The 18,350-nt window shown below is 45.1% G+C and overlaps 1 protein-coding gene across 3 annotated transcripts in view; it reads left to right on the forward strand.

The window, feature by feature from the left end:
* Window positions 1-18,350, forward strand: part of ryr3 (ryanodine receptor 3) — a 371,169-nt gene that overhangs the window by 47,235 nt on the left and 305,584 nt on the right. For all 3 annotated transcript variants that reach the window (XM_078233298.1, XM_078233296.1, XM_078233297.1), the window contains exons 2-3: window positions 1,995-2,114; window positions 15,755-15,862. In XM_078233298.1, coding sequence (XP_078089424.1) covers window positions 1,995-2,114; window positions 15,755-15,862 — 228 coding nt within the window. The remainder of the gene's footprint in view (window positions 1-1,994; window positions 2,115-15,754; window positions 15,863-18,350) is intronic.

Raw genomic sequence — 18,350 nt, forward strand, 5'->3', positions numbered from 1 at the left:
GGCCCATAATTCCTCCTTTGCGAAGTGAAGGGGTTGAAACTTGAGGTTCCATTTAGCTGCTGCGATGGCTTCTGTAGCTGAAGAGTTGGAGTTTGCCTCTGGCAGTGAACACAACAAGCAGAACAGGTCCTGGGAGTGGGTGAAGACTCCTGTTTTCACTTTCACAGCACTGTGTCTTGGTCGCCTGATTCAGTGCAGTATTCGAAGAGCTGTTTCTGTAAACCTTTCTCAGTCTCTCCCTGGTGGGAAACAGTTTGTGTTTCAAGGTGTCTTTCTCATGATGTTCAAGGTGGTTCTCTCTCTTGGCAGCTTCCAGCCTTTTCTTATAGTCTGAAATGCAAAGATGCTCCCAATTGATGGATCATCCTTCTACATGGGGTGGCACGGCGGCACAGTGGTTAGCACTGCTACCTCACAGCGCCAGAGACCCAGGTTCAATTCCCAGCTTGGGTCACTGCCCGTGCAGAGTCTGCACATTCTCCCCGTGTCTGCGTGGGTTTCCTCTGGGTGCTCCGGTTTCCTCCCACAGTCTGAAAGACGTGCTGGTTAGGTGGATTGGCCATGCTAAATTCTCCCTCAGTGTACCCGAACAGGTGCCAGAGTGTGGCGACTAGGGGATTTTCACAGTGACTTCATTGCAGTGTTAATGTAAGCCTACTTGTGATACTAATAAACAAACTTAAATTTAATTACAGAGGGTGTCGGGAAGAACAAGAATGATAGCAAGTGCAAAGAGCGTTATTGGGAAAGCTAAAGTTATTTACTCTGGAAAGAAATCAGGGATATAAAATATCAGGTGGTACAAATAAAGTAAACCCAGAATCCTTGGATGTTGGTGGCACAGTGGTTAGCACTGTGGACTAGGGACCCGGGTTCGATTCCTGGCTTAGGTCACTGTCTGTGTGGAGTTTGCACATTCTCCCCGTGTCTGCGTGGGTTTCCTCTGGGTGCTCCGGTTTCCCCCCACAGTCCAAAGATGTGCGGATTAGGCGATTGGCCATGTCAGATTGCCCCTTAGTATCAGGGGGATTAGCAGGGTAAAGTATGTGTGGTTACGGCGATAGGGCCTGGGTGGGATTGTTGTCAGTGTGGGCTCGATGGGCTGAATGGCCTCCTTCTGCACTGTGGGGATTCTATGTCCACTGAGAGAGATGACGATTTGGATGGCTTGTGTTGAGTTCACTGAAATGTGGCCTGTTATGGAGTGCTTATAGATGATGAACAATGCACGCAATCAACAGAAATTCCCTATACATCATTATTTCGCTACTCATTGGCACTCTTCCTTGTTTCCTCCTTTCCTAACATTCAATCCATTTTTATGCAAGAAAATGATGCAATCGATATGTTACATTGTATTTAATTTCAAAAGTGAAATTGTATTGCGTACTTGTGTGAAATGAACAGTTTCCAGTGTAGCATTGAACTCTGAACAGAAGTTACTTAGGATGGAATCCTAAAAAAGTACATTGGGATATCACTTACATTGATATTGTATCATTTTCCAGCATGGTTATTTCAGCCACATATGATGACAAGCCAATAAAAAGGATTATTTGAGAACCATTCCATATTGACAGTCAGAAGATTATCAAGAGATAAATTGCAAGTGTTTTTAAGCTGTAGAATGCCTACAGTGCAGAAGGAGGCCATTCGGCCCATTGAGCTTGCACCAACAACAATCCCACCCAGGCCCTAACCCCGTAACTGCTAATACCCCTGACATTACAGTCAATTTAGCACGGCCAGTCAACCTAACCCACACATCTTTAGACAGTGGGAGGAAAGCGGAGCACCTGGAGGAAACCCACGCAGACACGGGGAGAATGTACAAACTCCACACAGACAGTGACCAAAGCTGGGAATGGGTCCCTGGCGCTGTGAGGCAGCAATGTTAACCGCTATGCCACCGCGTCGCCCTGAGTAGTTCAAACTCTAGTCAGTCGAAATGTTAGCAAAACCTGTTCTGATCAGTCTCATTTTACTTTTCCTAGGATGATGAAGTTGTACTCCAGTCCACTGCCACCACCCAGAAGGAACAACGCAAATTTTGCCTCGCGGCTGAAGGGTTTGGTGGACGTTTATGCTTTCTAGAACCTACTTCGGAAGCGAAGGTATTCACATTTTCTGATCTAAGTTCATCTCAGTTTTGGCCGAGCGGGTACGGGCGGGATCGGAGAATCCTGCCCAATATCGAAAAAGAACCTAAGGAATATCGGGCGGGATTCTCCGACCCCGTCCATTCCCGCTGCCAGCGAGAACGGAGATTTTGGCACTCGGCCAAAGCTCCATCAGCTGCAGCGGCACCGGAGAATCCCAGCCGCAGGTGAGGTCGGAGGATTCCGGCGATTGTTCCTCATCCAGTTTGTCAAAAAAATTTGTGTTTAAATGCATTCTGTGAATTGAGCTTGTGTGTTATCATGGATTAACCAGGCAGTCAATAGCAATCTACAATTATAATATTTTTATTAAGGAAAGTGCTCCACTTCATCACGTTTTATGAATCACATTAACATTGAAAATACCCGACTGAAAAAGATGTAACATTTTATGGGGGTGTTTTTCAGCGCATTGTACAGCTTTACTTGGAGCTGATGTACTTGGTCACTGCCTTTGTACCCTCTGATACGGCGTGCTTGACCAGTTGCCCGGGCCGCAGCAGACCCACGGTGGCCTGGATCTCCCGAGACCTGATGGTGCTGCTTGTTTTTTTTATTTGTTCATAGTATTTGGACATCGCTGGCTGGGCCAGCATTTATTGCCCATCCCTAGTTGGCTGAGTTGAGAGTCAACCACATTGCTGTGGCTCTGGAGTCACATGTAGGCCAGACCAGATAAGGACGGCAGATTTCCTTCCCTGAAGGACATCAGTGAACCAGATGGGTTTTTACAACAATCAACAATGGTTTCATGGTCATCAGTAGGTTCTTAATTCCAGTTTTTTTTATTGAATTCAAATTTCATTGTTGTGGGATTTGAAACCAAGTGCCCAGAGAATTATCCTCTGGATTACTAGTCCAGTGACATTACCACTATGCCACTACCTCCCCGAGGCAGGCGGGAAGACTCGATGCGCTCGAAGATGTCACTGACAAAGGTGTTCATGATGTTCATGGCCTTGGAGGATGTGACGGTGTTGGGGTGAACCTGCTTCATCACTTTGCAGAAAGAGATGGCGTAACTCTCCTTCCTGGACCTCCTCCCCTTCATGCTGCCCTTTGCTTATGGCTTCTTCTGGGCTTTATTAGCACCCTTCTTGGAAACTGAGACTTTCACACCATCAGGCGGGGTGAATGCGGACTGCAGACCTGTTTTATGGGGTTGGGAGCAATACAGTTGAAATCTCGCTAATTTCCTGATTGCCGGTTCTGTGGGAAGGGACACAGTGTAGCTTGTGTCAGAGCACTGAGATAGAAGCATCAGGCTTTCCACACTAATTGGGCAGCACGGTGGCACAGTGGTTAGCACTGCTGCCTCACAGCGCCAGGGACTCGGGTTCAATTCCGGCCTCGGGTCATTGTCTGTGTGGAGTTTGCCGTGACTGCGTGGGTTTCCTCTGGGTGCTCCAGTTTCCTCCCACAGTCCAAAGATGTGCGGGCTAGGTTGATTAGCCATGCTAAATTGACCCTCGTGTCAGGGGGATTAACAGGGCAAAGATGTGGAGTTATATGGGGATAGGGCCCAGGTGGGATTGTGATCGGTGCAGGCTTCTGCACTGTCGGGATGCTATGATACTAATTGATGAATCCCTAGACTCCTGATGTTGTGCTCAGTGTTAGAAGAGTGATGATGGAGAATTACGAGAACACTGACAGCCCCTGTTAAACTCCCTGCAATATTCAGCCCCATTATGTGACTTAATTGTAAAAGAATTATTTTAATTCTGGAATAACAATGTACAAGTAGAATGAAGGAAAACATGATCTATGGCTTTTTGAGAAAGGAAGAATTAGATTGGTTAGAAAGCTTACAAAGCATGTGAATGAGTTCACAGAAAGTATTATCAGCCAGTAAGCAGGAGGAGCAAGCAAATCTAATACGCTGACAACTGGCAGATCGATAATGTGGACCTTTCATTTTTAAATGGATATTGTGTTGGCGACTCTGCAGCCATCCTTCTTATAGAAATTTTCACAAAACCTAATTAAAAACTCATGTGATTGAATACATGTCTCTCAAATTAAACAAATCTAAGCTGCATGAAATATAGTACCTTAGTACAAATTGCATTAACAAATGCCAACCCTCTGAGAATTTGGAATCAGCATTGATGTTAATTATTGTTTTATTATTTAAAATGCAATTGACGACGGTACCTCTGACTACTCTTTTAAAAATGAGGGAAGTTAAAATTGATCATCGCTGTAACTGCCCTTCAGGATGCAGCCTTGCTGTCCGGCTTGCAACAATCTCATTTGGCAAGTCACTCAGAGGCCAGCTGGAAGGTGGGTCAGCTGAAGGTGTAAAGTTTGCTCGACAAGGTTTTCGCCAGAAACCCAGCTTCACAAACCTGCCGCGGGATTTTCTGGCTGTGCTCGCTCCAAAGCTGGAAAACCCACCCAAGGTCAACGGACCTTTGGATGGACTGCCCCATCCCTCCACACGCCCGCTACGATTCCCGTGGCGGGCGGGACGGGAAGATCCCCCCCCCCCCCCTCCTCCACTGGTCTGTGGTGTTTCTTTTAATTTTTTCACATGATGTGGGTGTGTCATTGGCAAGGCTAGCATCTATTGCCCATCCATAATTGCTACAACTGAGTGGCTTGCTAAATCATTTCAGAGGGCAATGAAGAGTCAACTACATTTCTGTGCATCAGGGGTCACATGTAGGTCAGACCGGGTAGCCATTGTATGATTTCATAGAATCATAGAATCCCAACAATGCAGAAGGAGCCCGTTCGGCCCACCAAGCCTGCACCGACAACAATCCCACCCAGGCCCTATCCCCGTAACCCCATGTATTTACCCTAGCTTGTCCCCCTGACACTAAGGGACAATTTAGCATGGCCAATCAACTAACCTGTGCATCTTGGGACACTAAGGGGCAATTTAGCATGGCCAATCCACCTAAATTTCACATCTTTGGACTGTGGGAGCACCCGGAGGAAACCCACGCAGACACGGGGAGAATGTGCAAACTCCACACAGAAGTCACTCGAGGCTGGAATCGAACCCGGGTTCCTGGCGCTGTGAGGCAACAGTGCTAACCACTGTGCCACCGTGCCGTCCTCCCATGCACCACATTTAACAAACAGATGTTCTTTGGCAATAATTGATGATAGGTTCAGCATCGACATTACTGATGCTAACTTTCAATTCGAAAGGTGGGATTTTCCGGTCCCGCTCGTCCTCAGACCGGAAAATCCTGCCCAAGGTCAACAGACCTTTGCATGGTCCGTGTGCCGCCCGCTACGATTCCAATGGTGGGCGAGATGTGAAAATTCTGCCCCAGATCTTTTTAACCAATTGTATTGAAATTACACCAGCTGCCATGGTGGGATTTGAACACGTGTCCCCAAGCCTGGGCCTAGTAACAATTGCACTCTGCCAGCATCTCCCCAATCCAGCATACCCCTTTTCTAAGCCCTTTCCAATTGAAGTTGTGCAATTGGTGCTGATTTATGACTTGTTATATATTGTGGAGTTAGTAAAGTAAAGTAAAGTTTATTTATTAGTCACATGTAAGGCTTACATTAACACTGCAATGAAATTACTGTGAAAATCCCCTAGTCGCCACAGTCCAGCACCTGTACGGGTCAATGTACCTAACCAGCACGTCTTTCAGACTGTGAGAGGAAACTGGAGCACCCGGAGGAAACCCATGCAGACATGGGGAGAATGTGCAAACTCCACACAGACAGTGACCCAAGCCAGGAATCGAACCAGGTCCCTGGCGCTGTGAGGCAGCAGTGCTAACCACTGTGCCACCGTGCCGCCCACATTTGTGATGGAATCTGCCATTTGCAGGATCAGAGGGAAAGCATGTGCAAACTGTTGTCTTAATAGATAACTTGTCGAACATTCTGTTGAGTATACTCAGCCTGATTTCAAATTTAGTTTGTTTTTTATTTTGTCAGACCCAAACTGAAGGAGAATGAAAACTTCAGGTTTCTGGGGAAACTGAATCTGATTTGAATCAAGCAAAGAGCCAGAGCTAGCTGATCTGATATCACTCACCCAGTGTTATAATGCAGGCAGGCTGAAGAGAATGAAGACTGGATCCAGGGTCTAGCAATCGGGAAATACAAGGTTGATGCAGCTGTTTCTGTTACAGAAAATAATTTGTTGACCCAATTTGACCACAGGCTTATCACTGCGAGTCTGGATAAAGGTAATATTGGAGGATCCAGACTGTCAAGACTGTCGTGAACAAAGCTGAGTAGGTTCTGGAGATGTACATCATTTTGTTTAAGATTAAATCTGGAGACTTGTATTACCAGGAGTTATGGTTGGGTGAGAACCAGAGATTCAACCCTTTGAAGATAACGAGCTGGAATTCTACCTGAGCTGGATCACAGACCTGAAGGACTTTGTGGCTACACTTGGTGCTATTTTAAAAAGTTTATTTATTAGTTACAAGTAACACTGCAATGAAGTTACTGTGAAAATCCCCGAGTCACCACACTCCGGCGAGTGTTTGGGTACACTGAGGGAGAATTTAGCACGGCCAATGCACCTAACCAACACATCTTGGGACACTAAAGGGCATTTTACCATGGCCAATCTGCCTAACCTGCACATCTTTGGACTGTGGGAGGAAACCGGAGCACCTGGAGGAAACCCACACAGACACAGGGAGAATGTGCAAACTCCACACTGACAATGACCCAAGCTGGGAATCAAACCCAGGTCCCTGGCGCTGTGAGGCAGCAGTGCTACCCACTGTGCCACCCACTGCATTAACGCTGCAATGAAGTTACTGTGAAAATCCCTGAGTCGCCACACTCCGGCGAGTGTTTGGGTACACCGAGGGAGAATTTAGCACGGCCAATGCACCTAAATTTTCAGACTGCTGGAGCGACAGACTGGGAGAATCGCCCCCCTCCATGTAACAAAATCTGTGTTCCACATACTTAATCATTGGTGAGAGTGTATGTATGAACAAAAATAAACCAATTAGGACATAATTTTCACTTGGTAAAGCTGATGTCTGAAAGCTGAAATACACTCAGGTTCCAGTCACGGTTGCTCTATTTTTACCCAGACAGCTTGTTTAACATAAGCAGATCAATGCTTGTACAAAGGTAGTGCACGCCGGAATATCAGATAAAGGGATTAAGTATTCTGTGGCAGGGAAGTTATGCTGCATTTATATAAATCACTGTGTTGGCCTCAGTTGGAGGCGAGTTCTGGGTGTTGCTCTTTAGGAAGGATGCGAAGGCATTGAAGAGATTGCAGAGGAGTTTCACGAGAATGGTTCTCGGGTGAGGATCTTCAGATAATATGTCGAAGTTAGGGTTGTTTTCCTTCAAGAAGAGAAGGCTAAGAGGAGATTTGATCGAGGTATTCAAAATCTGAGGGGTCTGCAAAGAGTAGAGAGAGAGAAACTGTTCCCACTTGTGCAAGGATCGTGAACGAGAGGGCCCAGATTTTAAGTAATTAGCAAATGTGAGGAGAACTTTTTTTCCCAGTGAGTGGTTAGAGTGAATCGCTCTGTCAGAGAGTGTGACAGAGTTAGGTTAAACCAAAGCTTTCAGAAGGGAATTAGACTGTTATCTGAGGAGGAATGTGTGCAATGTTATGGGGAGAAGGCGGGGGATTGGTACTGGGTTGTGTTACTCTTTGGGAGAGCTAGTGCAGACACGATGGCCTCCTTCTGTGCCGTAACAGTTCCATGATAGTGTAACATTCTACCCTATTAAACACTCAACACCTTTCTCTCTTGCTGGTTTGTAAAGTGGCTTGGGAAAAATGATTTATTTTATGTGAGTTTAAGGCTACATTTACTCTGAAGCTGAGGATTTGAGATGGATAATTTATGGAGTGAATTGTACAGCGAGTGCACTGAAATTACCTCGCTGGATGTGCCTTGCTCCAAGTTACTCCACAGTCACAGAGAGCTCAAAACAGATGCTTGGATCCTGGCACAGAGCTTCAGTTCCATGTAGCTACTGTTTGACCATTGCGGAGACTCTACATTGCTCCACTATCTCCTTGTCCATCCCTTCCCTTGCTTTTTGTTTTGATTTGATTTATTATTGCCACATGTATTAACATAGAGTGAAAAGTATTGTTTCTTGTGTGCCATATAGACAAAGCATACTGTTCATAGAGAAGGAAAGGAGAGAGTGTAGAATGTAGTGTTACAGTCATAGCTAGGGTGTAGAGCAAGATCAACTTAATGCAAGGTAGGTCCATTCAAAAGTCTGATGGCAGCAGGGAGGAAGATGTTCTTGAGTCGGTTGGTATGTGACATGTATCTTTTCCCCAACGGAAGAAGGTGGAAGAGAGAATGTCCGGGGTGCGTGGGGTCCTTAATTATGCTGGCTACTTTGCCGAGGCAGCGGGAAGTGTAGACAGAGTCAATGAATGGGAGGCTGGTTTGCGTAATGGATTGGGCTACATTCATGACCTTGCGGTCTTGGGCAGAGCAGGAGCCATACCAAGCTCTGATACAACCAGAAAGAATGCTTTCTATGGTGCATCTGAAAAGTTGGTGAGAGTCATAGCTGACATGCCAAATTTCCTTAGTCTTCTGAGAAAGTCGAGGCATTGGTGGGCTTTCTTAACCATAGTGTCATCCACAGTACCTTTCTTACCAATTTCCTGAACTCCCATCCATGCAAGCTCAACTCATCCAATTGCAATGAAGCCATCTCATCCAGTCACCCTCTGTGCTCTCCATGAGCCTCGGTTTTTAATGGAATGAATTTGAAACCCTTGTACCACGGTGGCACAATGGTTAGCACTGCTGCCTCACAGCTCCAGGGACCCGGGTTTGATTCCCGGCTTGGGTCACTGACTGTTTGGAGTCTGCACGTTCTCCCCGTGTCTGCGTGGGCTTCTTCCGGGTGCTCCAGTTTCCTCCCACAGTCCAAAAGACGTGCTGGTTAGGTGACCAAAAGAGAAAGTGCTGGAAAATCTTAGGTCTGGCAGCATCTGTTAAGAGAAAAAAGAGCTGACGTTTCGAGTCCAGATGACCCTTTGTCAAAGCTTTGACAAAGGGTCATCTGGACTCAAAACACCTGCTCTTTTCTCTCCTTACAGATGCTGCCAGACCTGCTGACATTTTCCAGCATTTTCTCCTTTGGTTTCAGATTCCAGCATCCGTAGTCATTTGCTTTTATCCAGTGCTGGTTAGGTGGATTGACCATGCTAAATTTTCCCTCAGTGTGCCCGAACAGGCGCTGGAGTTTGAAGTTTATTTATTCGTGTCACAGGTAGGTTTACATTAACACTGCAATGAAGTTACTATGAAAATCCCCTAGTCGCCACACTCCATCACCTGTTTGGGTACATTGAAGAAGAATTTAGCATGGCCAATGCACCTAACCAGCACGTCTTTCAGACTGTGGGAGGATACTGGAGCACCTGGAGGAAACCCATATAGACTTGGGGAGAACGTGCAGACTCCACACAGACAGTGACCCAAGCTGGGTATCGAACCCAGGTCCCTGGTGCTATGAGGCAGCAGCGCTAACCACTGTGCCACCATGCCACCCCAGCCACTGTGTGATGACTGCAGGATTTATGCAGTAACGTCACTGCAGTGTTAATGTAAGCCTTCTTGTGACACTAATAAATAAACAGTTAATACTGCAGATGTTGGAAAGCTGAAATAAAGAACAGAAAATGCTGGAAATAGCCAACAAGTCGGACGGTGTGTGTGGAGTGAGAAACAGAATTAACGTTTCAGGTCGATGACCTTTTGACAAGGCCCAGTACTGTTAACGATTAACATTTTGCACCAGAGACAATAACGGCCCCTGGGTCAGAGAGAGGCAATTCAGATCTGAATTCCTGCCTCCGATCGCAACACAATGGCCTCTGCTTCAAGTGTTTGTGTCCTTTAGGGAAGGAAATCTGCCGTCCTTACCCGGTCTGGCCTACATGTGACTCCAGAGCCACAGCAATGTGGTTGACTCTCAACTGCCCTCCAGGGGCATTTATTGCCCAACTGGGGATGGGTAATAAATGCTGGCCCAGCCAGCGACGCCCATGTCCCACAAATGAATAAAAACACAAGTTGATAAATGTCAGGTGAGAAAATGATTGAACTCAGTGCTGGGGCTCACATGTAACTAACAGGCATCTTTCTTTAAAAACTCAACCAAAGGACATGGGCGTCGCTGGGTAGGCCAGCATTTGTTGTCCATCCCTAATAAGTGCTGGTCTTTCACAGCAAAGCCCACATCCCTGGATGGAATTTTTAAAAATGAAGGCTTATTGTCGAGCTAAGCATTAAAAAGAATGTCAATAACTTCGGAAAAAAAGACCTGAAAACAAAGACTAAGGAAAATGCAACATTTTCTTGAAGAAATCTCATGAAAGTGATGGACCAATTTCATATCATTCATTAATATTTATTAACTAACCCTCTTTAGCTGCACTACTTGCCTAGTAACTGATGCAACATATGTGCCTGAACTAGGCTGCTAGTCCTATGACTTCACGAGATGCTTAGTTGCTGAAACATTATACAATCTTAAATTTTCACTCCTGGCCTGTTTTTGCTTGCAAGGCACATCTTCTGATATAAATCTTGGACAGTTATCACATTCTGTCTGTGTCTTAAGTACATTCATTGCAGCTGTATATCGTTCCAGATAGCTGCCCGGAGGTTAACTGTAAATTAAGTCTCAATATCTAGGTGGTTAGAATTCATTTTCTTCTCGATAGTTTTGTGGACAGTAAAATATTGTGGGACGCATTTTTTCTAATCCTTGCAAACCTACTGCGTTACCTATTCACAGAAATGGGATTGCAATTATTTCTTTTATTGCTCAACCTTGTTAGAGCGGCCATCAAATTGCTACACAAACCTTCTGTTTTCTTTCAGTACTGCCCTACAGTTAGATCGATCAATATACCAGATCAAAGGTTGCATTTTCACATCTATACTTAATAAATATCAGGGCAATTCCACACTCCTGAGCCAAGCTCTGAATCTGGAACCTAGCTAGAGTAAGAGTCTCATTCCATTAGTCAGCGTGTCAAATATATGTATGGGCTGGACTTTCTATTCCCAAATCCGGCATGCTAAACCCAACCCCCCCCCCCCCCCCCCCCCCCCCTCTGCCCCCCACCATCCCACCCTGCGATCCCGTGCTGGCAGAAATTCTGGCGTTTTAAAAATTTCATTCATGGGACATGGGCATCGCTGGCTGGCCAGCATTTATTGCCCAACCCTAGTTGAGGACAATTGAGAGTCAACCACCTTGCTGTGGCTCTGGAGTCCGTTGCCAGAATTTTACTGCCTCGCCCACCCAAGGCTCGTAAGATCCCGCCCAAGGCCAACGGAGAATGCCCTTCTGCAAACCAGCGTAGGTTTACAAGAGTGATACCTGGACTTGAGGGGTTAAGGTATGAGGATAGATTATATAAATTAACTTTCTCTAAAGTTTAGAATGTTAAGGGTGATCTGATTGAAATCTTCAAGATACCAACTGCAAACGACAGGGTAGATAAAGATAACCAATTTCCACTGGTTGGAGATTCTGGAACTTGGGAACATTGTCTACAAATTAGGGCCAGACCATTCAGGAGAGATGTTACTTCGACACACAAAGGATGGGAGAGGTTTCGAACTCTCTTCCACAAACAGCGGTTGATACGAGATCCGTTGCTAAGTTTAAATCTGAGATAGATGAACATTTATTAAGCAAAGGCACTAAGGGATATGGGCCAAAGGCAGGTATATGGAGTTAGGCCACTGATCTCTTTGCGTGGCGGAACAGGTTCGATGGGCTGAATGGCCTACTCCTATTCCTATATTAAGACATATCTAAGTTGTGGCATTGGAAATGAGACAATCCTGAACCCTGTTCATCGTGGGATGTGAGTCCACAACACACACGGACTAGAATCTTCAACCAAATTGACAATCTATTCAAAGGAACATAAAAATAACTGGTGTGGGAAATGGTGAAAGTCATGCAGGTATAGCAGGAAATGCTTTTCTGTGATTGGACGGAGTAGCAGTCTGTCCCAGGCAGTTTTGACCTATAAGTGCTTGATGTTGATCTTGCTGGAATATAATGGAGAAAGCTTCACCTCTTTGTGAGGACAAAAATTAAAAAAACACTGAAGAAAGTGTCAACTCCATCAAAAACAAATAAAATGGAGAGAAAAAATTCACAGTCATGGTTGATATCCTTCTACCTCAGAACTGTAGAAATTGCAGGATACAATAGAATCAATATAAAACCAACGTATAACAAGATCGTATGAAATGCTATGCATGTCTTTTGTATCCAGAGTTGGCTTTAGTAACAGAAATTGGAGAATCAAGGTCAAGGTAGTCCAAGCTGTGCCAGTTTTTCTCACACTGTGTGACCATATGCGGAGTGGTTGAAAGTATTTAATCATTCTGTTCCTTAAAGGATGGCTCAGTGGCACAGTGGCAAGGACTGCTGCCTCACAATGCCAGGGACCTGGATTCGATTCCCGGCTTGGGTGACTGTGTGGAGTTTGCTCGTTCTCCCCATGTCTGCGTGGGTTTCCTCCGGGTGCTCCGATTTCCTCCCACCGTCCAAAAGATGTGCTCGTTAAATGGATTGGCCATGCTAAATTGCCCCTTAGTGTCGCAAGATGTTTGAGGGATTAGTCGGGTAAAGACACAGGGTTACGGGGAGAGGGCCTGGGTGGGATGATGTGTCAGAGAGTTGGTGCAGACTGGTTGGGTCGAATGGCCTCCTTCTGCACTATAGGGATTCTATGAATGGCATGATATCTGACATCAAATGTAAAGCGGCTTGTTGTATCAAAATTGAACATGTATTTATCTGTGCGTTCATTCAGGCATGATGGACCATTTGGTAAAAGCTGCTATGAATAATTACACAGAGTTGTATTACTGATGGTCTCTTTTCCTTTGAGAACCAGATGGTCTTTTGGAGGAGTTGGCCTTGCCCCATGTTTATTCTTTTTCACAGAGCCCACAGTAATTCCCTCTCATGGCAGCAAGTATTAGCATTTCTGCAGTTATCCAATTGTGATGGATTTCGACATCTTCTGAAGGTTCAGTTCAATTTAATGATGAAGGGAAGTTTTCCCCCATTTTCGCTTGTTACCAGGATCCAAGTCAGTCGGTGAAGCTGAGACCAGAACACAGAGCTCTTCTTTATTGAGAGAGTTTATTGACTGTTCAGTTTCACAGCTCTCCTCTCTCTCAACCCAGTGTCCCAGCACTCCCCTATTCAAATGTGTCCATAGACAATATCCATCACTTACTTCTCTTAATCGTAGCCATGATATCAATAAGACATGGTCAACACATACCTACATAATGTAAAACATACAAGAGGTGGCACAATGGTTAGCACTGCTGCCTCACAGTGCCAGAGACCCGGGTTCAATTCCGGACTCGGGTGACCGTCTGTGTGGAGTTTGCACGTTCTCCCCATCTATGCGTGGGTTTCCTCCGGGTGCTCCGGTTTCCTCCCATACTCCAAAGTTGTGCAGTTAGATGGATTGGCCTTGCTAAATTGCCCCTTAGTGTCTGAAGGTGTGTAGGTTAGAGGGATTAGCGGGGCAAAGATATGGGGCTACAGGGATAGGGCCTGGGTGGGATACTCTGATGGAGAGATGGTGCAGACGCGAACAGCCGAATGGCCTCTTTTTGCACTGGAGTGATTCTATAAAAATCAGTGCACACTCGATGGGCCGAATGGCCTCCTTTTGCACAGTACCGATTCTATAAAAGTCAGTGCCGACCTGATGGGGAAAATGGCCTCCTTTTGCACTACAGGGATTCTATAAAACATTATCTTAATTTCTGGGTTTGATTTCTATTCTCTGCCGATCTCATTTCGGAGTCAGAAGTATGTTTCATTTATTCTCAGTGGCTTCCTGCTACCAAGAGGAAAATCAGCCAAGTTCTTTCTTCTGGAAGGTTTACGGCAAATACCACTGGACATGTATGTGTGTTTGAGGATTGGGTGGGGTTTGATGATGAGTGATGCCCTTACCAATTAAACAGTCCACTGAATGTCCACCATCAAATATGAACAGTGGGTACTTGGCAACGCACTGAAGAGTAACCAGAGACAAGAGAAAACTGACAAAGGGAAATAAAATCTACCACCCAATAAGAGATGGGCATAGCTTCTCTGTTCAGGGAGAAATGTGTGGAAGCGAGTCTTTGTAACTACCTTGTCCAGCTCTAAGAGAGGAATGAGGTAGCTCCTCTGTTGTTCATGTAATTTTCCCAGGAGGTTAATTATTTTACTTATTTGTTGGGAGCCAACACACTCCCCTGTTACAAAGACCAGTAGCTTATTTTACATAAAATCCAAAATCCCAGTAATTTACTCTGAAAGGATGAGGCCACAAGATTCCACATTTTAAAACAGAAGAATCTTTACTATACAAGAGTCAAACAAAGCAAGCACTAAATAACCTCCTGGGTAACCACCAATACTCTAAAACCCAGAATCAACATTAGTTAAACATGAATTAACAGGCAAATTGTGCTTGATTATAAATTATAAATTACACATTAAATGGCGGATAAAACTAAGACAGACTTTAAGAATGGTCTCAGCAATCCATTCAGCACATATATCATCAATCTCAATCACAAAACCCTTAAAAACCCTGTCTTCCTTGTGAAGGCTTTCAGTTCTTCTACAATTTAACCTGATCCCAGTCAATAGTAGCGCACAACCAGCCCAAATTTCTGGTCTTTGCCACAAATGGCGCACATGGCGCATGTCCTTGAGGGAAGGAAATCTGCGGTCCTCACCTGGTCTGGCCTACATGTGACTACAGAGCCACAGCAATGTGGTTGACTCTCAATTGCCCTCAAGAACTAGGGATGGACAATAAATGCTGGCCAGCCAGCGACACCCATATCCCTTGAGTGAATAAAAGAAATCTGCAAAACCTCTTCAACTCTGCTTACGGAGGTGTAAATAACGTAGAATATTTTCCTCAAGTGAAAGAGACAGCTGCAGCAACTGTATATATTTGTCTATTCTCGGTATCTGGATCTCGCCTCTGTCTTCTTTAGCCTGCCTTTACTGCACCATTGGGATTATCATTTTATATGGTTTCAACCAGTTTCAGCCTGGCCAGATATTTTGTTTTCCAACTTCAATATCAGTCTCAATTTCCTTAGAAACGGAGAGGATTAGTTTCCCTTCTCGGTTCCCACTTGCAATGAGGATATGTCTGAAAAAATACAGACTTTGAAAGCATAGCTTCCATCACTCCGCACACTGGCATATTTCAGAGGCAGGTGGCTCTCAAAACTGACCGAACTTAACCTTTGCAAGAATACATAATGAGACGCGTCGGGATACTTCAATAACAACAACGTTTCTTGACTTTGCGTCATACATGTACAAGCAGCGTACTTCCTCAAACTCAAGCTGGTGTAACTTGGAAATGGATTTGATACCAGACAAACCAGATAGACAAAAATTCAATTCCTTATTAAACTGGTGACTTCATCTCCCTTTCCTTTGATGATCTGCTTTTGCCAGACCTCAATTATGTTAAAATTCTTCCTTGTTGGAAAGGAAAAAAATTGTTAGACAAAGTGAGGGAAAATAACCATATTTACAAGTTTAATATTTTTCTTTGTTCGCAGTATGTCCCTCCTGATCTCTCCATCTGTGTTTTTGTGCTGGAGCAGTCACTGTCTGTCAGAGCTTTACAGGAGATGTTAACAAGTACAAGTGAAAAGAACAATGAAGGGGTAAGTATGGAGACCAGCAGATATTGAAAAATGACATTGTTTCACTGCTTTATTTATCATGTACTATTTTTTAAGTCATTGGCCAGAATTCTCTGCTGTTGCCCTCCCCGCCACTCCTGTCATCGAGAATGGAGAATTTGGCACTCAGCCAAATTTTCATTCCTTGCAGTGAGACTGGAGAATCCCAGCTGCGGGTGAAGACAGGGAATTCCAGTCATTCGGCATGATTCTCCAGCTGCGCTCGCCTAAAAACCGGAGAATCCTGCCCGAGGTCAATGGGCCATGACATGGTTTGCTCACCCCCCACCCCCCCACCCCCGCCGCCCACTACAAATCCCGTGGCGGGTGGGATGGGAGAATTCCAGCCATTATTTTTGTTTTTGGGATTATTTACATTAGTCTGCGTTCATAGAACATAGAACATAGAACATTACAGCACAGAACAGGCCCTTCGGCCCACGATGTTGTGCCGACCTTCATCTGAAACCAAGATCAAGCTATCCCACTCCCTACCATCCTGGTGTGCTCCATGTGCCTATCCAATAACCGCTTAAATGTTCCTAAAGTGTCTGACTCCACTATCACTGCAGGCAGTCCATTCCACACCCCAACCACTCTCTGCGTGAAGAACCTACCTCTGATATCCTTCCTATATCTCCCACCATGAACCCTATAGTTATGCCCCCTTGTAATAGCTCCATCCACCCGAGGAAATAGTCTTTGAACGTTCACTCGATCTATCCCCTTCATCATTTTATAAACCTCTATTAAGTCAGTACAGATACTGCAATTTTTCTGAATTGATTTGGACGGAATTAATATCTCAAATGCATAATATGACTACTTTACAGCAAAAACTATAACGTTAATGCATAGAGAGTTCTTTCACGGAATAGCGGATGTACTTTGTGCATTCTGATGGACTACCTTGGTTAGACCACACTTAGGGCAGAATTTTTCCATCCCACCCATCAGGGGAATCATAGCAGGCGGGACGGGACCATGCAAAGGTCCGTTCACTTCGGGCAGGAGTTTCCGGTCTTGCGGTGAGCATGGTCGGAAAATCCCACCCTTAGAGTAGCGTGAACAGTTCTGGTTCTCCAGAAGGCGATAAGGATGTTGGGGCACTGGAGAAGGTGAGGAATGACATTAACGAGAATAAGATCAGAAGCGAGCAGTTATAACTATCACAAAACATTCAACAGTAAGAAGCCTCACAACACCAGGTTAAAGGTTAAAGTCCAACAGGTTAATTTGGAATCATGAGCTTTCGGAGCGCTGCCCCTTCATCAGGTGAGTGAAGAGGTGGGTTCACAAACACGGCATATATAGACAGAGACACAATCGCCAGATACTGGTTGGAATGCGAGTCTTTACAGGTAATCAAGTCTTTACAGGTACAGAGAGTGCGAATGGAGAAAGGGATAATCACAGGTTAAAGAGCTGTGAATTGTCTCAAGCCAGGACAGTTAGTGAGATTTTGCAAGCCCAGACATGTCGTGGGGGTTACAGATAGTGTGACATGAACCCAAGATCCCGGTTGAGGCTGTCCTCATGCGTGCGGAACTTGGCTATCAGTCTCTGCTCGGCGATTCTGTGTTGTTGTGTGTCTTGAAGGCCGCCTTGGCGAACGCTTTTCCGAAGATCGGAGGCTGAATGCCCTTGACTGCTGAAGTGTTCCCCGACTGGAAGGGAACACTCCTACCTGGTGATTGTCGCGCAGTGTTCGTTCATCCGTTGTTTAGCGCCTGCATGGTCTCGCTGTGTACCAATTACCTGCAAAGACTCACATTCCAACCAGTATCTGGCGATTGTGTCTCTGTCTATATATGCCGTGTTTGTGAAACCACCTCTCCACTCACCCGAGGAAGGAACAGCGCTCCGAAAGCTCGTGATACCAAATCAACCTGTTGGACTTTAACCTGGTGTTGTGAGACTTCTAACTGTGCCCACCGCAGTCCAACGCCAGCATCTCCACAACAAAACGTTCAACAAGTCAGGGATCTTTTTTAAAAAAAAAGAACTGAGAGGTGATCTGATGAAGTTGTGTAAAATTCTGAAGAGGTTTGTTGGAGTAGATGTGGGAGAGTCCATTCAGAGATCGGAGGTTCTGGGCCGTAAAAATAAGATAAGCTAATCACCGATAAATCTAAGTGTAAATTCAGGGGAACTTGTTGACTCAGAGTGCAGAAAGAATGTCGAACTTGATACCTCATGGATTAGTTACAGTGATGGGAAAACACGATCAGTTGCATGCGGGTGAATGGATAGAAAGTTCTGTTAATAAGGTTAGATTAAGTGAGGTGGGAGGAGGCTTCCAGGCAGCATAAACACTGGTGTGAGGATGCTCAGCGTATTGGCATGTTTCTGTGCTGTCTATGCTAAGTAATTCTATGTAAATTGACTTGTTTGTCTGAAATAGTTATTGTTCCCAGAGTAAAGTGGATTGAATATCTGCTGCCACTGATAATTCTCTCTCTTTTTATTT

The sequence above is a fragment of the Mustelus asterias genome, chromosome 18, assembly GCF_964213995.1.
Source record: "Mustelus asterias chromosome 18, sMusAst1.hap1.1, whole genome shotgun sequence".
Lineage (NCBI taxonomy): Eukaryota > Metazoa > Chordata > Chondrichthyes > Carcharhiniformes > Triakidae > Mustelus > Mustelus asterias.